Below are 22550 nucleotides of genomic sequence, written 5' to 3'. Positions count from 1 at the left end.
ACTACTACTAATTATTACTATTATATATATCGATCTTCTATGTCCTTTGCAGGCAGGCAAGAAACCTATTAAAGTGAATTTTAGGCCTTTTGTTTTCTGTAGAATGCTTTTTACCGAAAAGCAAGTAACTTTAGCATCTCCCATGTAAGCTCACAGTTCAGCAGTTCATAGGCATTCGAAGGTGTACACTGTACTCTAGCAGGACTGATGAGAAATTAAAGATAAAAACTTCTGCAGAATGTTCTACAAGTCATGACTTTGATACAGATTGCACAAGACAGTCAATCCCACCCTAACTCAGGGGGTTTGGTTGGTTGGTTGGTTTGCTTTATTTATCTTGTCAAAGCAAATTTATTTTCAAAATTCCAAAGTGTTATTTCAAGATATTCTTATGAGCTAGTGACATAAGACGAAGACCTAGAAGCAAGACTATTCCGTGCCTCAGTGCCAAGGCAAATATTTAAAACAAAAATAATGAAGAAAAAGGAATCTTTCTTCAAAAGCCGGTGTACTTTCTTCAAAAGCCTGTGTACAAGACTGATTTCTCAAATAAGACTCAAGTTTTTGTTTTGAAAGACATGTTGAATTAATTGTTATACTACTGATCACTGTGACACAAGACAATATTCTCAAAAACAATTAGCAATTTTCAGAGCTGTATGGTCCGACTATCCAATTTTTTAAGGTCTCAGTTGTGAAGTTTCTATTGACTTGCCCTCACTCTTCTTTTGGGCAGTGAAAGTTGTTGCACTCTTAGGTGATTCTTAAAGAAAGGATGGAATGGAAGTGAGTCCTTAACAGTAAAACAGACAGGTTAACAAATACCAGAAGCTTCTAGAGGAAGGCAAGGAATTTATATCCAATTCAGCCAGCCACTTAATACTTTGCTAACAACGGCTGCTATCTAGGAAGGTGTTCAGGGAGATGCATCGCTACAGCAGACATCACTTTAAGGGGTAATTCATGTTAGAAATGAACCATGTTGGACAAGGTAATGCCACAAGTCACCTTTGAAAACTTAGGCAACGTTGAGTTTTGAGTTTACCTAAAAGCAGGAAAATGAAGATGGATAAGAACAATCAAAGTTTTTGTCGCAAAAGACTAAATGACTTATATTATGATTTTCATTACAACAGCACCTATTCAAGGAATGGGGGAAAAAATTCAAGCAGACCGACCTCCCTAGAAGTAAATAGGTCCATTTTCAAAAGGACTAATGCTTTAGAGCCAATGTGATGCTCCCTATTCAATATATTAGGGCAGCATCTTAACTAATAGAAATTACTACAACACTACTAGCTTGAGTGAGTTATGACAACATACACACACTGAGGAGCTGTGCCTTCTTTTCTTCCAGCTTTTGTTTACATGTCTAAGATGCTGCCTGCCAGAGTACACACATTTTTACAATATCTCAAAAAAGGGAAAAATACATGCTTGAGATATGATTTGTTTTATATGACACAAAATTAGTAAGCAATATTTGAAGGCTGCCTTTGTGGTTTAGGAACAGGATGTGCTACAAATCTTTAAAAATGCAGACAAAAAAAAATTACACAGAAATGTTTCAACAGGTGTGCGCACACAACTGAATTTAAAGTTTGCTCTTTCTTCACAGGAGGCTCAGTTTCAGACACAAGGATTTTAAATGAATTATACATATATGAAATCTGGGGATGGATGAATGAATAATGAATAGATGAATGACTAAATGAGTGGTCACCTTTACTGTAAGTTTGAACCCATTAAAATGAATAATGAATAAGGGTGGAAATGTAGTTTGACAACTCAAGTTCACTTATGAGGACACACAAGAATGTATATTTTAATTGCAGCTGAACTCAAAGGCAAAAGAGATGCCATCGATGACAGAAACACTTATACCTTTGTCAAACACTTCAAATAACAGGGGTTTATACGATATGTTCGGTATATTCCATGATTGAAGATTTATGGTCCAAACTGCAAAACTAGGTACTATTTGCATATTACTAAGTACAAAGCTGCATGTTAAGCATGCCCAAATATGAGGGATGGAGCACCTCTCCTGTAAGGACAGGCAGAGAGATGGGGTTGTTCAGCTTGGGGAAGAGAAAGCTCCAGGGAGATCTTCAGTACTTAAAGAGGGTGTATAAGAAAGATGGGGACAAACTTTTTAGCAGGGCCTGTTGCAACACGACAAAGGAATAATGGCTTTAAACTAAAAGAGGGAAGATTTACACTAGGTATAAAGAAGTTTTTTATGGTAAGGGTGGTGAAACACTGGCACAGGTTGCCCAAAGAGGTGGTAGATGTCCCATCCCTGAAAGCATTCAAGGTCAGGCTGGACGGGGCTCTGAGCAACCTGATCTAGTTGAAGATGTTCCTGCTTATTGCAGGGCGGTTGGACTAGATGACCTTTAAAGGTCCCTTCCAACCCAAACTATTCTATGATAGATTCTACGGGAACGATGTTCAGACTTATTATTCTGCAGGTATTTAACATTATACAGTAAATTAACTGCTCTTAACCAAACAAAATTTTGCATCACTGAAGTGGTACTTCTATCTACGCCTAGCCACCTGAGTTTCCTTCTGCCTTTTGTGAGCTCTAAAATCACAGCTCTGCAAACAAAAACACATTTGTCAAAATCAAAGCTTGCAAGTAGACCTGACTTCAGTGTGACACAGAAGGTGATTTCAGTAGAAGTTGGAACAAATATTGATTACAAACTAAATTATAAACTAGTTATAAACTAATACCCCCTGGACTTTTTTTAAGCCTTTTATCATACCAAAAAAAAAAGACTGTAAAATACTGCTTGACATTGTACTATATGACATATTATTAGACTGTGAAACTATTTTGGTTATGATGAATCCACTCCCATAAGTCTGAACATTTGCCGCTGATTCCACGTGAAGCATCCAAACCACACAAAATATTGCCAATGCTGTAAATGCACTATGATGAGTCCACTGCTTGAAAACACTGACTTCTAAATTCCATATGCGGTTCAGACTAATTGCTAACTAGTGTTGTCTCAATCCTAAATGTTACAAATAAAGGGAATAATCTGAAAATATAATAGGTTAGTCTATTCTCCTGACTGGGGTTGCAGATAAAGAACGTCAGTATTTCTAGTGCTGTGTTTCTTCTGAGATAGGTAACTGCTATTTCAGAAAGGAACAGCTACTTCCTCACACACAAGACAGCTCAAAACAGCTATGAAACACAAAAGAAGTAGGTATAGTCTGCTTTTGAAGATTTTCATAGCAGGGTCAATGATACTCCCAGGTGCTCCAAGACTAGGCTTCAAACTTCTTGCCGTGACCTCCCAACTCACTACCTCCTGTCTATGAGTTGTTAGTTGTTCTTCTCTGTCATGCCTGTTTTACAGTGTTACAAAACACATCCCACTATTCTTTTCATAAGCATTAGCTGCAAACCATTTTACAGCCATCTGTAGTGAGACAGGACCCATGACATGGTGTGAAGTCTGCAGCAGTGAAGGCAGGAGAAATACAGCAGACCTCCATCGTCCTTTTTCCCTGCCTTCAATTGGCTGCGCAACTTCAGATGGTTAATTTTGAGCAAGATGATAAAAGTGTTCACGTTAATGCAAAATTTAGAAGTGTAAGATTCTAAATGAGGAGCGAGGTAACAGATTGCAACAGCCAAAAGGGAGAAACTCTGCTGTGATCAACATAAGGTTTATTGCTTATACTTCTGTGTCCTAACTATAACGTGTGAACTAGCGATTTTCCTTAACAACAGTTTACCTTCCTTATTGGGAAAAGCCCAAAGCACTCCGCTTTTTATAACTGATGTGCAGCCATACAATTAGAACAACAGGTATGCCAGATGGTACATACAAAACTGAAACTGTGAGGCTTAGGGAAGCTAACTTTCCAATTTTAAAACAAGATTCTAACAAAAATTTAAGGCAATACTCATACTAAACAAGTAGTCAGTACTTCTTGTAACATAAGAGCTTAGGCCATACTCCATTGTACTTTCAAATAATAGTACTAAAAAAAAAAATATCTAAATTTTGGAGGTCAGGGCATTAAGTACTGAAGCCAAAAGTTTAAATGCCTCCATTAAAGGATTAGGATATTCTTAGACCAGAGTTATTAAGTTATTACAGAGTGCCAGAACACAGTTGCCCGCTTGTTGTATTTTTGCCTGAGCACCTGCTCTCACTTGCAAAGACTGGGTGCTGGACTAGATAAACATTTGCTTTTATCATCTGCAACCAATATTATCAATGTGTTGCACTAACAATGTGTTGCTCTCACATAAAACAAATTATTTCTCAATGAACATGCTGACCCACCATTTTTAATTTCTCAGGATACAAGTATAAAAAGCACAGGGAAGAGGTGTAAAAACAGATTTTTGTCCAAACTGGTACTAAAATTGACATTGCAATCATTTGTGATACTATTTTTTATCTACAAATTTTAACTACCAATGACACCTGTTTGTTCTGCATATTTCTTATAGCTGTACGCCACCTATGTCTAACACCGTTATCATTGAAACATTCCTCTGATATACAAAAGTGCTATTACCCATATTTTACAAGTGGGAAAGAGAAGGAGAGAAAATTTAGAGAACACAAACAAGACCTCATGGAACATCTGCTGGCATAGAAGGAAAAGGCCTCCAAAATTCCATATTGGTATTGGCCCCACTCATTCCTTAAGGATTAACTACAGACCGGGGCTGCGAGCCTTTTAAAAGATACCCACCAGCATCAAGGCTCCTTTTCAATCACGTCTGTACAAATAAACTCAGCCCCTACCCAAGAAGCCTTCGGATCTAAGAACCCATTTCTGGGTTTTCAGTAGTGTTAGGAGAGATCCAAGAACTAAATCTTGTTCAACTGAAGTATGGAGAGAAGCACCTTCCATGTTTTGAAAGCCTTACTAAGAAAAATACAGGATCTAGGAGAGTCTTGCAATCATGCATATGCTAAGCCCCAGAACCACTGGAAGAAAAAAGGGTAAGACATGAAATCAATTCTGTGACTAAAGTGCAAAAATTAAAACAAAGCAAAAACTATTAAGCTTGAAATACATTATCTTGATAAATGCAGGCAAGAGTAGAGAGAAGCATGATGCCACTACACCTGGTTCTTATTGATAGAAAACAGCCATTCTTTAATGACTAAAGATCTAGGTTTTGACCTCAGTACAGAAAAAGTCTGCACTTACCTTATTCAAATTTTCATCTTCCACTGAGTCTTCATAAATGAAAATTTTGTCCTGTAAAGATTTCTTCAGAATATCTATCTTATTTCTATTCCTGGATCCTGGTGTTTTCATTTTAGAATGCTGCTGTAAGAAGATAAGCAAAAAATGTTTTATTTGTTAGAGATACATGAGGATGCTAACATTAAGATTATTACTTGCTATTATTGGCAGATCCAGCAATTAATGAAACATTTGGCAACGATGACTTTCACTGAGAAGAAATTTCTGAAATGAAGGTGCTGCCTATTCATTCAGAAGATTATTTTCAAAGTTGGAAATTTCTTTTTTAATTTTTTCACGTAGAGTTATATATTCATCCTTTCCATGAAAGCTACTAGCACATAAATTTGATTTTAAACAAGCTTTAGCAGAGATAATAAGAGAAGATTTTAACTGATACGTTGTCTCCTCAGCATGGTTAAAAATGAACAAAGAATATTAATTTAAGAACTACATTGTTTTCAAGACACAGTATACGAATCATAAATGAACCATGATAGTATTTAGGGGCACCATTCCATGTAATCAAATTATTCTTGACCTTTCTATTTCTTTACAAGAATATCAAGTAAGTATAATGTACTCTTGGGGAAATGATAACATCTGTTCAACTATAAGGCTTTGCAAAGTCATTTCCCTTCTTTAGTGCTTTAGAAATTATTAAGGTTTTGAACTAGCCTAATTCCTAGTACAATTAACGCAAGTTAGTTTACATGTTTAGAAAACAGCTGAACCAAAACAAAGCAAGGGAAAGTCCTCCTTTTTATGATGGTATCAGATACAATTTGTACAGGAAACACTTCCCCCCCCGTTTAAGAACTGAAAATAACTTATGATTCCACAGGTTTTACATTTTACTGACAGAACTAAACACCCCTCACAGAGTTCTTTAAAAAAAAGTGCTAGATTTGATAGACTTCTTGTTGGGAATGGCTCTCTGAGTGAGTATGCCTCATCTCCTACATATTTAGATTCGGAAAAAAAAAACCAACAAAAACAAACCAAACCACAACCCTCTGTATACGCCCAACTCTTTTGAAAAGAGGAAAAAGAAATCAAGCCCAAATTCTTGCCAAGAAAGACCAGCTAATTCAGGATCTTCACTTTCCTAAATGGACAAGACAACATAGGACATTTACGTACAGAAACTCCCTAAATCTTTCCTTGATTTAGTGTCAAACTTAGTAAATGTGTAGACACTGCCAGAGAAATCTGAATCTGGGCTGTAAAGGACCCAATTTGTTCCTAATATTCAGAGTCAGGCTCAGCACCACTCAAACTTTTGGCATTTCAGTGGACTCTCCTCAGAGGTGCAGCCCCTTTTGGCCACGCAACTGCTTCTTTATAACCATGCCTTCTTCCTGGGAAAGCTGGAGGACACACAAGCAGCAGAAATAGGGAGATATACGTGAAAAGAAACACATTTATCCAACTGCTGCCCAAACAATTATCTTTAAGGTCCACTGATCCACACAGACAGCAGAAGTGTGCACCACTGCCACACCTGTGAAGAAGCCATGGACCCGTATATGCAGCCGAGGCCAACAACCTGCAGACACACCCATGAACCCACTGAACATCGCCACACTGATCCTACATCATTCCCACCTGTTTATTGGTCATTGCTAAATTCTGGTCGACTTTCAGCATCTCTGCGTCTCTCTGCTCCATCTCGAAAGCCTGAAGCAAGGTTCTTGCTCTTATCTTGGGCCAAGCCAAGCTGCTGTCCACCTGCGAGAAGCAGCAGTGCAACTCTTGCCTCATTCGAAGCAATTCCTCTTCCGATAGCGAGAGGGGTAAACTTAGAAGCTGCCTGTTAAAAAAACAAAAGCCACTTGGCGTTCAGTGATAGAGGCAATATTGCATAAAATGTAAGAGACATGCACGCAAATACTTTACATAACAACAATTGTCCTTTTCTGTCTTATTCATATATCAGTTAATGGTTCCACACATAGGACTGAGCTACTCAGCATGTTCAAAATATCCTTGAGTATACTTTACATTCTGCATACACAACTTCCTGGACTGTAAAACTTCATTGTCAAGGGGAAACAATGTTGGAATATTTAATAAATAAATAAATGATTTTTAGCACATTTCCTTCCACCTCTTCACACGATACAAATCCTGAACTTAGAGCCGAAATCGAGATAAAAGCTTCCTGTAAAGTCTCCCTGTGCTGTTCCCCAGCACTTAGCAGTCCCGGCCACTGAGAGGGGAAAAAATAATATAAAAAGAGTCTCTATTATAAACTCATATATGTCATCCCTCCTATCACCAAGTCACAAGGGTTCCAGCTGTTCTTTGTAAAAAAGCTTTTAGCAGTCTGAACAACATGGAATATATTTTAGCAGTAATTTGAATCACTCAAAGTTCCCATTTTGTAGAAGAAAGGTTCTCAACATAGACATCTGGGGAACTGATCCTCAGGTCATGACAAAGTTGACTTAAAAATAAAGCATGCTAAAGCCTAAATTCATCTTCCAGTTGTGGCTAACCTTAGGCTACACTGAAATATTTCCTTAAGAGTATTTCATAAAAAAATAGCATAATTTTTTTGTTTGGAAATTTTCTCTAGTTCCCCCAAAATGTATTTGTATTTAAAGCATGAACAGCATCATTTTTAAAAAAGTAGTTTTCTTTTAAAAATATATTATACTGTATGTTCCATTAGGATTGATGCTTTTATTCAGTATATCACAAGCCTATACCACCTCATCATTTCTCTAAAATATTTCTGAGTTTAGAAATCTTTATTTCTGTTTACTGATTCAGCAAAGTACAGCTAATTCCTAAATTAAAACATTTTTAATGCATAAAGTGTCTTTCTCTTCAAAAAATCACTTATTTTAAGGGAATATTACTCCAAGCAAGCATTTACAGTATATTTAACCATTTCTCATGTTGTCTTAGACTTTTAGAAGAAGATCCATGCTATATATCCATATATATAGATACATGGACAGAGATATAAAAGAAAACACAGTAAATCAGATTTTTGTCATGTCCATGTTTAAAAAAGACCTTAAGCATTAAAGCATTTATAAATATTTAGGATTAACTCATGGTCTCTTTGACAAGCAACAAAAATGAAGAGCTATCATTCAAAATAATTCTTTGTGAAAACCAGGTAGCAGATGAGAGCACAAACATGAGAGCTGGCATCTGTTGTTGAAATATCAAAATTGACACAGTGAACTGAACATACAGACAGTGACAGATTTTAAGGGGCTTTTGATAGGACAGTTGTGCAAATGCTGCATTTTTTGTATGTATTTTCCAGTATTTTACTGAAAAAAAACCCCAAACAGCTTACTGTTGCTGTAGATAGAGATATCATCTAACAAATACAACAGGTGACACTGCAGGCTGGAACACAATTATCATGGAACTGTAAGTTAGAAACAGGAAAGACCTGCTGGGTCATACAATCTAATTCCCTACTCGTGCAGGTCTGCTCTCAGCAATGTAAATAAGAGATAATAAGACAAGCTAGAAAACACATTGAAATGGCTTATGGAGAAGTATTTTAAATGCTGAACAAAATACAAAGCCCTTGAAATTAGAGCCAAAACAAGACATATGGATTTTTTTTTTTTTAACAAAGCAAACGTAATGGACAAGGTTTCTTTTTATATTCCTGTTATATGGTTTTACACTGTGCAGCAGGCAAACTTACAAAGATGCTGTCTGGACAAAACTGCCCATACACATCTGTTTTGCTTTAAAGAAAAGGCATGAAGGAAAAATCTTTACTAATGCTTCCCCCTTGCCCCCCCATCTGTTCAATCTCTCATGCCCAGTACCGTCTGCTCCACGGGCAGACTAATACAGGTTTGTCTGTTCCAGTTGCTTCCCCTAAAGCTGCAATTTTGACAGAAGGCTAGTTTTTCATGTTCCCATATCTCTAACAATGTCTGTTATTAAATAGACGCTGTATAGGAAATGTAGTACCGTAAATATTCAGGTAATAAAACAACTAGTCATAAATGTAATTGAACGTTAAGAAGAAATGTTAATGAACAGTGCAAATCTCCCTGGGACCTTGCTGCCCGGTCTGAAAAGCACCATGCACAACGACTCTTGGCTGCAGCCGTGGTCTCTCTCTGCACAAGGTGTTCCAATGGCAGCAAGGCCACCACCCACCTTCCCACCTCCCCAGGGTGGTGCACCCAGGGCCAGCAAACCTCTCTGCAACATCACCCGTGCCACGAGGCATCTCTGGCTCGGGGCTCAGTGGCTGCATTGGCCAAGTGTGATGCATGGAGCCCATGAGCCAGAGAGGTAGGCTACCATGCTATGTATTTATGGAACACATGGAAATACTGAGGCAGAGCTTAAAAAGAACCTGATGAGTAAGGTTTGGCTGGAAGGAATATATCGAAATTGGACGTGGGGCTAATTAGGCCTGACATACTAAATGACATTTCCAAAGTGCCTGACCTCTAAGAACAGACTGAGAATAAGAATGAAAGATGTGAACGTGAAACCTAACACAGAGTGAACAGAAGTATAAAAATACCACTCCATGTTTTTGGTTTCAAAACCGCCGTTTCCCGGGATTGCCACTGCAGTGTAGGAGTGCCGGCTCACCCGCAGGCACCACAGGGGCTGAGCGCTTGCAAAAAAGTCAATTCCCAAGTGCCCAACAGAGAACTGATCATTAGGAATCATACCCGGACAGCTATGGAAACTCACAGTTCACCTCTATTTGCAATAATAACTAAGAAAAGAGTGCAGAGGGATACTTGCATGAATACTGATTGTTCCCAGTTCCTTAATTTTTTTTGTTCTGAAATGCTTGTTTCCAGTTCTTGGCTTAGCTTCTGCCTGGTGAGCTGAAGCAGCTCTTCAGCAGCCGTGCTCTTGTTATGCTCTTCCCTTTCAAGCTGTTCATGTTTAACAAACATCTCTTTTTTATGCTCCTCCACAGCTTCCAGCAGGAACACCTTTGGCACGCTGAGCTTTACCAATTCTTGCACAAATACTCCATACTGAACACGTTTAAGCTCTTCAACAGTTTTCTCTGTTAGATTAAATAGAAGCTCTTTCAGCTCTTCACTGGCCTCATTGTCAAGCTTTTCAGTAAGTTCTTCAAATTCAACAGTGTGATCGCTTAGAAGATTTTTCCAGTGGCTCAGATAGTGAGTGACCTCCTTAGTAGTTTTGAAGGGGTCTCCAAGTGACAGCTGCTCCTTCCGATGCTCTTTCTGCTGATTCATTTGCCAAAAGGAGGAACAAGGTTAAGAGAAGGAACATCTCAAATTCCACCTCTTTAAATATGTACTTCACAGCAACACAGAATTTCATGCTTTTGTTTTTCAGTGTTTTCAAAACTGCTTTTCAGTGTCCAGAGACTCACCTAGCCCTCAACACGATGGCTTTGTGTGCGTTCAGCCGGCCTATGAAAATTCAGGTAATTGTTAGATAGAAGGGCTAACACAGGCCTGTGATAATTTAGATTGCTGCTAGATAGAAGGGCTAACACCTAAACAAATGCATGATCTTGTGGTTTGACACAGTCCCAAGTGGCTGAACTGTAATGATCTGGCAGTGTTCCAGAAGTGAATCCGGATCAAATACCAAGGGCAAAATAGAAGAAAAAAAAAAAAAGTGAGAGGGAAAAAAAACGGTTGGTGGGGTTTTTTTTTCATTTATTTTGCCCATCTTACAGCACACAGCAATTTCATTGGAAAGCTAAACCAAAGCTACCTATTCTGCAAATAAGTAAAACAAGTCTCCATTGTTATCCTGCTGCCTCTCCTTCCACTGATACCTGTTAAAGAACAGAAAACGCTGAAACGCATATGCTACAAAAGGTAAAATAAATCTTACCTAACCTTGATCATCTAAAGAAATATCACCCAATCCAAGATATTTTTTTTCTACATCCTTTAGGCAGAGAAAGACATGGACCTTTAGATAACAACTTCCTTCCACTTACCTCTCAGCACCTGCAAGCCATCTTCTATTATGAGATGATTAGAAGCTCTTGGAGTTAGCCTTGATTTTTAGATGGCTGAGGTTAGGTGACATGACTCATACCATAAGCAGCCACAGGTACTGCATCTTTTAAATAGTTCTGTTTAGTAGCTGAATTTTAACTGTGCTGTAGAAGTCATTCAAGTCACACGTATCCAGGAAACATGTGGAAAACGACGACTGTCACAGGTCTGTGCCATCTCCCTCACTGACTCCACAACCTCAGTTGGCCTTTGCCTGTTTGCACGTTACAGAGGCTTGTCATAACCCCCTTGGGCAGGTTAGACCAAGTAGAGGGGCTTCACAAGTTTCTCCAGTTATATGACTTTCTTGCAGATTTTTCTAAAAGAACAGCTATTAATTACTGCATAACTAATACAGCACATGTCAGCACACAGCTAAAACAACGGATACTTATTTTCATCCATGCTTCTGGCAGTGTTCACCCCTGTCCTAAGAACTACACTTTATTTTTCAATTGATTCAATTTTTAATTCATGATAAGCCCTGTGAAAATAAATATACTGAAAATAATTACCTTTTGTAGCACTTCCCGCCTTCGCCTGGTAATGAGTTTCTGGCGAAGCTTTTGCTTTTCTTGTTTTAAATCGTGATCGAATTTCTGTTTAACAGAATTAATTTCAGCCTCAGCTCGGTCCAGCAGCACTCCCAAATGACTTTCAGGCAGATGACCTGCCCTGTAATAACAGTGTTTGAAGCCTGTTATCCCCAATTCTTAAGAGCAAAAGGATATTTGAGGCAATTAGTACCATAATAAGGCTCAACAAAGTAGACACACAGAATGATCTTTGTTTCTTTAGCAGTGATACCTGGGCGGATCAAACAAGCAAACGGACAACAGAAATATACTCTGAGAGATAAGTGTAGAATTGAAGCCGTCAGTGAGGGCAGAGTGAAGGTGTATGAAGAAGGAAGGAAGGGAATGCAAATGCAAAACCAATTACATATCAGTTAGTAATGTAAGCGATATTCAAATGAGACATTTTAAACCTTATATATTATTCATAATATTTACATTTTTCATTTAATGCCCCCGGAATGCAATTCTAGATGTATTTTATAACTTCTCCTCCTCATTAGAAACAATTTTCTCTTTAAAGGATATAAGCTAATCAAGTAAAACAACTAAATATTACTTTAAAGACACAAAGCAATCACATCTGTGAAAAGATTTCTACTCAGATTTCCTATTACATTTATATCATCAGAAAAATTATAAAGATTTAAAATTAACAGTGAAATACAATAACCTAACACAGCAAATTCTCAGTCTTAAGCACACAGTGCTTTCAAATGGAAGTTTAAGACTATGGTCTACCTCCAGTTGCTACAGTATTTAATTTCAAAGAGTAAGCAAAATCCCAGTCATGCCTGCAACAGTTAGAAAAACCTCCCTCTCCAAAAACTTCAATTTAATTTCAAAAATTACCTGCTATTATATTTATACCAGAAATTCCCCAAATTTTTCTCAGACAACAGAAGAATAAAAGAAGACCTTAAATCAGACCAGGCTGTTGGACATTTGTGAGTTATAATTTCTAATATTAAACACAATGGACTTCCAAAATGTGGGGTTGAAAAGGTCAACATGGAACTTTGAGAAGAAAGCACCTGTTCCTGTCCTGAACCTGGATGTTCTCTAAATGCTTTCTGGTTTATTTTTCAAATCCCCATTTTTCAGAAGACATTAACGTTACACACAGAGCCTGGATTCAAATGAATCCAGGGCTTCCAAGTCTCTGTTCCAGCATGATACCTGGCCCAATTCATAAGCTAGAGTAGCAGCTAAACATTGCAAGCCCTTCTCCAGAAAGGACAGTCTTATTCTGGTTTATTAGGATTTGTTGATACCGTACCAGCTTAGTTCCAAATAAAATCCTCAAATTAAAAGCTAAAAGAAATGAAACAGAAAATTGATGTATTAACTTGTTTGCAGCCACTGCACTGTAACCGTGGTGGCCAGATTCCACAATTCACACCTCTCCATCTACTGCTCAAACATCCACAAGTATCTAAGCAAGCCATGAAACATTATCCCCTAAATAATGAATGTGCTGGATAGAAACTCAGATCTACTTTATCACACAGTTACGTCAACCACAGACCGCCTCCTTTTGCAGAGCTTTTCCAATGTCTATCTATTCTATTTCCTTAATCTTCTGAAAAGAGGATTAAAATACCTCTCAGTACCTTGAGAGAAATCCACCAAGCATCATTCTTGGATCTTTTGGCCAAGTCATTTTTGCCTTGAGACCAATCAATGTTAAATTTCAGTGTTAGGTAAAAAAAAAAGCCATCACCTATTTCTTACCCATATTTGGTAACTCTAAGCCCTGCCCCCCATTTTGATCAAACCCAAGGCAAAAGATTACTGAAGAAAAGGTAAATTTATTATGGTGAGGAAGTGAGGCAAGATAATAACCAAGACACTAGTTTTAACACCTTCATCCTGTCTTGTACTGAGGAAATAAACCCAGGCTTGCTGCACTCATTTAAAATCCCTGTCCAGAGCAGTGAAAAGGGGCTGCAATAGAAAAAGATACATGTGCTGGAACCACCCAGCAAATAAAAGATATAGGAAAAGCCATGCAACACAGAAAGACTGGAAGATGATATATACCTACCTATTCTTAGGATGAAAAAAAAAAAAAAACAATTAAAAAAATGCAGAGAGCTTACATTATTTCAGTTTCAAGTTTTTGATTTACTTAGAGATCCAATAGATCCACAGCTCAAACTGAAGGTGATGCAGTACTGTAAAACTTATCTACTTACTTATTTGGAATCTACTTATTTAGAAATCCCAGATAACAAAAACAATGGGCAAAACGCTGACCACCACAGAAGGCTATGGGAGTGTATGTGGCAACTCACAGTATTACAGTAATTCCTAGAAGGCTCAATCCTGGCAAGAGACCTTCATTTCTGGTTTCCTATAAATACAGTATAAAACCAATTACAGTATTAGAATTAAAAGATGTCCTCATACCAAAGGACTCTGAACTGAAACAAAATAAAAGGAGAAGAGAAAGATAATGAGACAATATAGACTGTATGATAAACTGCTTGGTCTCAGCATACCAGACATCTAATCACTGAAGAAATGTGCAGGCACATGTTTAATGTCTTTGAACAAGGAGAATTTTAATGAAGGAGAATACTGCAGTAACGACAAAGATGTTTAGAGGGAGATCCTCCCAAATGCAGTGAGCACCACGGAAGGAACAGAGATGAAGTGTGTGGCAAACGCAGCAGTATCACAGGTCCACCAGAGGCAGACCTTGACTTCTCTATACTAAACGAAAGCCAACAAAATGAGGAGAAAATGTGAAATGAGGGCACTGAAAGTAAGAAGTAGTAGGTTGTGTTTGATGTTATGGAGAACTAAATGATGCTGAGCCCCAGCAAAGGAAGATTGTTTTAGACAAGGAACGTGACCGTCACTGAAACATAAGGGAGGTAGATACGAAGCAGAAAAGTTGTACCAGCCTGGACGTGCATGGAGGCTGAATCACAAGGTTATACAGAAACCATACAGAAAGAACCCGCAAGACGGTGCCCACATTACTCTGCTTCAGTTACTTCAGGATTTCACCTGCTGAACTGCCATCTTGCCTGTTCCCAGATCAGATTCAGGTAAACAATTCAGAGCAATAAATGCTATACATAACAAAGTGCTACAAGCAGAAATGGTTTCAAGAGATTATTAGACGACTTTGTACTAATTCATTACTGCTGGAGCAATTCACTTTCAAATACCAACTTGCTAAAAAGTCCTGCAGGACACTGTTCGGAAAACTACTTTGCTTATAACAAGGTCCATATAAACTGAGATTACTCAGAAGAATAAGCTAGAGACCAATATGAGAACTTTTATGTCAATCAATTACCTGCTTTAAAAAACACAGTTCACAAGAAATGCTTCAGGTCTTACAAAAGTTAATATTTTGGGAGAAACTTATAAAGGACCTCATTTATAAAGGACTAGCAAGTCAGAAGAACTGGCTTCAGTTTTTAAGAGACCAAAGAAGGAAAGAAACTTCTTGTGAATGAGCAGGTACTGGCAAAAGAACAATGCAACAAGTTACAGCCGCTGTAGTTAAAAAATGTCAAAAACCTCGTGACTCTGAGGACAGCCAGAACAACCCAGGGTAAATACTGCCCCAAGTATTGCCCTCCTGCCCATTTATTCTTTATGGGAAAACACAAAACGCCTAGCTAGACATCCATGAAATTTATCATTACAGATTATATTTTAAACCTTGCTTTCCTGCCTTCTGGCACTGCAGTCCATGAACTTGATTTCCAAAAGGCACTGAGCACCCACAGCCAGTCCTGACAAACAAGACAATTTATTTAAATACTCTCTTTAGAAAGCCCAGCTTGAAAACTGGCTGGTCTATTTCATTTAAAATGTTCACAACCCTCCCTAGAATTGGTTTGGTTTTATTTTGCTTTTTATGACCTTTATTTCTGGCCACACAGTCTTTTTCGTGTTAATTTGAAATTGCCTTGCTATCTGATAAATTTTAAACATCCTATTAAGCTCCATTTTTAAAAGACCGTCATCATTTATCTGCTGGTTTATGTATCCCTGAATCTGTTTATCTGTGGTATGTCTAATCTACATCTTCTCTCAGTTTCTCTTCTCCATATAAACAGCTCTGCATTTTAAAATTCCATTTATAGCAGTAAATTTAAGGCACACTGAAGCTGGACACAATAGATTAAGACAGAACTGCATCTATATTTAGACAAGCAGATTCAATGCTAGACTGAAAAATGAGAGGATGTTATGGATACAAATTTAAAGTACCAGCTCATCAGACCAGACTTCTCTTGCTGCTCCAATTTTAATACTCCAATTTGTAAATATTCCCCCAATCACTTTATAATTAAAAATTTAAATTCAAGCCTACCTAGCACAGATTATAACTTCCTCTGGATTTATACTAAGATACATTCAGATCCACAAGGTCTTGGATTATTAATACTAGATGTTTCCTCTCTGCTTTTTAGTTGATCTGTTTCGTGACTGTTCAGTGCAATAACAAACATCGACCAACGACTGGAACTTATTTTTCCAGCTTGAGAAGTCCCAGTTGCTCATTGCAACAATTTAAGCCACAGATGCAGTGGTCATACAGGTGAGAGTTTCTCATGAAGGCTTTTCACATAACCACAAAATCCGGTAAAACATCTCAGAACATTTCGTATAATCTGACTGCAAAGAGAGGCATGAACTGAGGGAAAGGAACTCTCTGTGAAAGATGTGTCCGAATTATATTTCCTGCACCAGGAGATTTATTTTTGTCTTTGAACCGCACAGCTGCAGATTTTAGCAAAACAGGCAAAGCAGCACAAGCATACTGGAAGAACGTCTCTCTGATCAACAAATCTTGAGACTAAACTTAGGATATGATTCCAGTCAGCCAGCATACAGGACAAGTAAAAGAAGAGCAAGGAGACGTGACAAATATCGGGTAAATTACTATCGTATCAACAGATACAATCTTTGGTAGCTTTTAACAGACTTCCCATTTCCTAATATTAAACTCCTTTTAACTGAAGTCAACATCATGAAAGAAAAACCACACTGTAAAGACTGATACGTTTCTACAGTGCTGTCTCCTGCTGTTGATGCCAAAAGGCTGGTACTACATTACCCATTTTATACTTGTTCTATTAATACATGCTCCACATGATGCCAGTGACTGACACCAATATAGATGTCTAAAACATACAACTAAAGCTGCATGCACGGAATCAAGAGCAGCAGTGCCAGATTGTCTTCCCACCCACCGATGTATTCTACTGCAGTGGCATGTTCCTCAGTACTTTCTCTGTATGCCAAACTACGGTACGCCACAGTCCTCTGGGCAGCAGCAAAAGGTCTCTCTCAGTGCTCCACATTGCCATGTAATGTTAAATAACTATGTCTCTGGTAAGTCACCATTTCTATCTCTCCACCTTGACTATGACTATCCTCCCACTGAGTATTTGGATCAGCCTGGATCCAGTACGACATCTCAAATAAATTAAATGACTGTATTTCAGCAGTCCATTTCCAGGTCTACTTTTTATTTCACCTGAACTTTACTTTTTATATATTGTCTGCAGCAATTGCTAGTCAACACCCTCCCCAGTTACATTATTTATAAACTTTGTCAACTTTCTTTAGCAAATATTCATGCATTCCAGCTTGAGACTGCACATCAAACACATTCAATCACAAGAGAATGAAAATTGATCTTTCCTGTTAAATGCAGCTATTCACACGTAAAGAACCCAGACAAATGGTCTTAACTGGTACACGTTGCAATGGACTTTTCACATGATCGAGGATTATTTACATCAATAATGGATGTATAAAGATATTGAGACTCTTACATGAGTCTGGTTGCTGCTGAAGCCAGAATTACAGATACTGTACATGTTCCCATGTTCATCTCCATGCTGTGGACACAGACAACAAAGTCTCACCTTAATGTCTGCTAGGATAGGAAGTAACAAAGCCATTGGCTGCAAATTTTTTTCTTAGAATTAACTTAAAATACAACATTTTTATGAACTTTTCCTGCTAGGTAACAGATAAAGAGATGTTTGAAGACTATTCTATTGTCATTGAGATAACAAAGTCAAATGGCTGCCAAAAAAACAACTGAGATATTTACCTTTCCATCTTATTAATGAGACTTGATATCTGGGTTGCTGCTGCATTTATAAGAGCAGAAGCTTGAGAATCCCTCAAGTGTATCTTACTTATAAGATACTTTCTGTAAGCAAATCTTCTATTCAGATGATATTTCTTGCTAGCTTGCAAAAAATCCATTAGCTCTTCAATGTCTCCCTACAGGAAAGAATGTAAACAAATATATTTAATTAGATGTAATGTTAATTTCAGCTAACACCTATGGGGTTCAGACCAGATTTGTTCATTAACAGGGCAAAGTTAAAAAGCTCGTACAAGGGAAAAACAATAAGCTTGTATCAACTTAATTCTAATGATCATGTCAAATTATTACTGTTATTTCAACAAAACAAAATAAATAGCGTGCTGAGCTTTTACCCTGAATACCTGAATATTGTGTGTACTCTCCTGAGTAGTTAGTGCACCTCAGGAGACCCTGAGTTAAGAGGTCATTTGATCAGGTACCCACAATTAAATACACATGCAACCCTGTGAATATTAGTAGAACTGTTCCTGCTTAAAGCTATCCACAGGCTGAAAGGTCATCTTGAATTGGGACCTGAAGACAGCATGTGTTCAGTAACAGAAGTAAGTGGCATCAAGTCCCTTTTTTTTTTTTCTTCTCCCCTTTCTTTTTTCTTCACAATGTATTGCATGATTTATTAAATAAAGGGTAATACGTTCAAAGGTGTCTAAATTGACTCCAAAGCCAAGGAGAAGTCTTCCACATGTGTCCAGTACAGTGTGGGGAAAGCCAAGCCCACTGCACACAGGCTGGCTTAGAAGCTCCTGCTTCCAACAGTGGTGAAAAGGAAGGGTTTAGCTACCTACAAATGGGTCTGGTAGAGACCGCTAGTAGGCACACAATCAATGGACTCTAACAGACATTCTGATAGCATCAGATACCCAAGACAAGGTCTAATACTTAGGTGACCCATGTCTAAACTTCTTTCACTTGCTCTATCTTCTGGTGGCTGTTCAACCATCTTTTGCTTAAGTGCTTGCTTCGTCTATATCTGACAGCAGACCATGTGTGGCTTTTCTGTACTGAGATCTAATAGCATATGTAGTTTTAGTAGTGGGTGTTACATGTTTTGACTCCTACTCTCCAGATGTTGCTTTCTAACCTCCAGGCCCTCAACCTCTAAGACCACAACAATCACATTCTTCAAGAAGCAGCCAGAAGAACAATTCCCAGAATTTTTGGAAGCTAGAGCACTAATTTCAAACAAAATGAGGCAGGCAAAAAAAAAAAAAAAACCAATCTTGAGGAAACAACTCAAGCTATACTGTTGCAAGAGGCTTAAAATGTAACTGAAACCAAAACTAAAGTCCTGAATGTACTCTTCATCAGCATCCCTGACCACATAAGCTAGAGATACTCAAGCACTCAAAGTATAAAATTTTAGCACTTCAGACATACCACAATTTCAATGATCTACACATTTGGATTGTGGGGCTCAGTACATCTTCTGAAGTATAGAAAAGCACTTGATGCCTAGGGGTTGTGAAACTACCTATAGCGACAGACCTCCAAAGGTACTTATCATTCATTAGACAGCAACTGATCTGTTTTAGAAACTGCCATTCATAAAATAGCTTAAGGTACCTAACTGTTCTCTTAGTTGCCTAAGTCCTTTTATTTGGGCTGAAGTCACTTTTGAAAACGGCACTCTGGTATTTCTGTACCATGCTGTAGCATCTTGGCAGAAACAGTGTGGCCAGCAGGACTTGGGAAGTAATCATCCCCCTGTACTCAGCACCAGTGAGGCCACACCTCGAATATTGTGTTCAGTTTTGGGTCCCTCATGACAGGAAAGACATTGTAGGTGCTGGAGTGTGTCCAAAGAAGAGCAACAAAGCTGGTGGAGGGTCTAGAGAAAAAGTCTTATGAGAAGCAGCTGAGGGAACTGGGGTTGTTCAGCCTGGAGAAAAGGAGGCTGAGGGGAGACCTTATTGCTCTCTACAACTACCTGAAAGGAGGTTGTAGTGAGGTGGGTGTAGGTCTCTTTTCCCAAGTAACAAGTGATAGGACGAGAGGATGCCAGGGCATGTTTAGCCTGGATATTAGGAAAAATTTCTTCACTGAAAGGGCTATCAAACATTGTAACAGGCTACCCAGGGAAATGGTTGAGTCACCATCCCTGGAGGTATTTAAAAGATTTGTAGACGTGGTGCTTAGGGACATGATTTAGTGGTGGACTTGACAGTGTTAAGTTAACAGTTGGACTTGATGATCTTAAGGGTCTTTTCCAACCTAAATGATTCTATGACCCCACGCTGTGGGCCCCACTAAAACCAGTGAGGGTAGACCTGGAACCAGAATTTTACTGCACAAGCACAAATCTGCTCTCAGATCATCCTGTAGGGAAGGCCTTAGCGGCAGAGCTGCAGCAACAGAGCTTTCAGGAGCTAAGCAGAGCCCCAAGATGTGCAGATATAACAAAATATTCACTGCAGACCTGGAGATTTATATTACAAAATTTTCCACTGCATGGTGTAGACATGTTTTCAAACTTCTTTCTTCTGCACGATACAGGTGAGCTACTAGTCTTATTTTCCCTGAGTAGTAAAGACAAGCTTCAAGCACTTGGGTGCTTTGGAAATATTACCCATGAAAAAAAAAGTCAGCACTAAGCATGTAATGTTGTGGCAAATACATGTGACTCACTGTTGTAGAAAAAGGCTGTGCGTATGCATCAATATACAGTTGTGTAGATGTCTAGATGTGCATAATGATGGCATTATACTTTTTAAAAGTATTCCTCAGAAAATTAGTTACAAAAGTGATAACATTTATCCTGAAACATATTTCCTGAAACATTTCTCAAAAGTTACTGTGGGTTTGTAGTCTGTCATTAGGTTAGGAATGGAGTTATCATCCTATTACCTGTATTTTAGAGTAATCTTCCACTAAAGTTTTAGCTGCTTCCAACTTCAGTTCTCCCTTGAAAGTAGCATTTGTTATCTGTGTAAAAAAGATATTATGGAGCTCCTTTCTCTGGGTAACAGCCAGCTGTCTATAAGCCTTTGCAAAATATTCCTCCTGCTTTACCAGAAGGAACCTCTTCAGGCGGTCCTGCTCCAGTCTGTGAAGTCTATCGAGAAGACTTCTGTATTCTACAGCAGGCTGCAGAGAAGAAATAAATAAATGTGACTTTCAGTATTCAACATATTTTAAAGTATTAGTGCTACTAGCTCATGCATATTTTACACATACTCTGATTACTGTCATTTCAAGTTTGAATGAAGGCTAACACTTAATCAGTGTACGCTTTCCATGTTTTTTGTCTGTCTGGAGTGACAGGGATTATACAGTTGTCAGTCTCTAATTCAGATACCACTTCCAAGGCATAATGAAGTCTTTCTAGAATTTAGAAGCATTATTTAAGATAAATTATACAAAATGGCATGAAATTCAACACGAAAACTATATATGAAATGAATTTTTACGTTTCATCAATCCTGAAATCCTATTAAAATTTTATAGACTCATATAAGTCAGCACAATGAAATAACAATAAGCGTACATTTTAAAAACAATATAAATTAGAAAAAAGTATTCTACTACTAATGTCTAAAATTTCTTATTACTGGTGACCTACTTCATGTATTGGTTTCTACAAATTAATGCAAGAACATTGTTTTAGAGTTACAACAATGGAGTAGAATTAAATAGCCGTTAATTTAAAAGCTTCTTTGCAAGAAATACTTTCTCATAGTTCTTCAGTAAGACTTACATATTCATAGTTTTAATCTCAGATGGCATAAACTCATTATAGAATCAAAACATACATGTCCCACAGAGCAAAGAACGCTTCTTATGCCAGCAGAGCTACCTAACAGTAGTTATGTTGGTCTTGTTCTAAATTTCATACTATTTATCTGGGGAGAACTGTTCTCCGCACTGAGGCCCCCAGACCTCACCCCTCATTCCCAAGAGACACACTGTAGACAGCAAATAATTTATCAAAAAGGCAGGGAATATACATCCTGTGTTTTGGCTGAGAAGGGGAGGAGGTTATTGCTCCAGATGTTTTTCACTGCCGTCTCGTGCATGTCAGTACATCCGCTGCCAGGAGCACAAGTGTGGGCCATCCCTAGCACTCCGGCACGTCCTTTTGGACCAGGTTCCATGGCAAGTACAAAACCACGTCCTTCCATGGACAGGAAAGTGAACAGCAAGACACCAGCATACGAGAAATGGATCAGGACAAGTATTGGATTGGCCTTAATTCTTTGTTTGATTTCTACCATTTAGGATTTCCAGTATAAACCTGAATGAACCAATACCAATGTATTTTGTGCAAACAAAAGCCACTTTGCTGAGAGCATATTTAGTGTGAGTTCACATACTGAGTTACTGTCAGGCCTATTTTTCTGGAAAGGTAGGATTTATCTCAGTGAGGTCTAACAGACGTCTAGTCTAGGCTCCCTCTATAACCAACAGAAGGAAACAGACGCCTGCAGAGTACAATTCACCTCATCCTGAAAAAGAGGTCCATAAGCATCCCTTCCTTGCTGTCTCCTTGGATTTCCTAGCACCTCTAGTTCAGGATGTTCATATCCTACAGATAGTTGAAAGCATCCTAGAATAACACTTTAAAATTCA

At 38.2% G+C, this 22550-nt stretch overlaps 1 protein-coding gene across 1 annotated transcript in view; it reads right to left on the bottom strand.

Moving 5' to 3' along the window:
- EVC2 (Ellis van Creveld syndrome 2) overlaps window positions 1-22550 on the bottom strand; it is a 77053-nt gene that overhangs the window by 16646 nt on the left and 37857 nt on the right. Inside the window, exons 10-15 of the mRNA XM_009890556.1 lie at window positions 20829-21068; window positions 17922-18097; window positions 11765-11924; window positions 9997-10454; window positions 6850-7054; window positions 5203-5325 (exon numbers count right to left, since the gene is read on the bottom strand). Coding sequence (XP_009888858.1) covers window positions 5203-5325; window positions 6850-7054; window positions 9997-10454; window positions 11765-11924; window positions 17922-18097; window positions 20829-21068 — 1362 coding nt within the window. The remainder of the gene's footprint in view (window positions 1-5202; window positions 5326-6849; window positions 7055-9996; window positions 10455-11764; window positions 11925-17921; window positions 18098-20828; window positions 21069-22550) is intronic.

Source organism: Charadrius vociferus, unplaced genomic scaffold (assembly GCF_000708025.1).
Source record: "Charadrius vociferus isolate BGI_N301 unplaced genomic scaffold, ASM70802v2 scaffold88, whole genome shotgun sequence".
In the NCBI taxonomy this organism is placed as follows: Eukaryota; Metazoa; Chordata; class Aves; order Charadriiformes; family Charadriidae; genus Charadrius; species Charadrius vociferus.
Note: the sequence above shows the minus strand (reverse complement) of the source record. Positions and strands in the feature narration are given on the sequence as shown.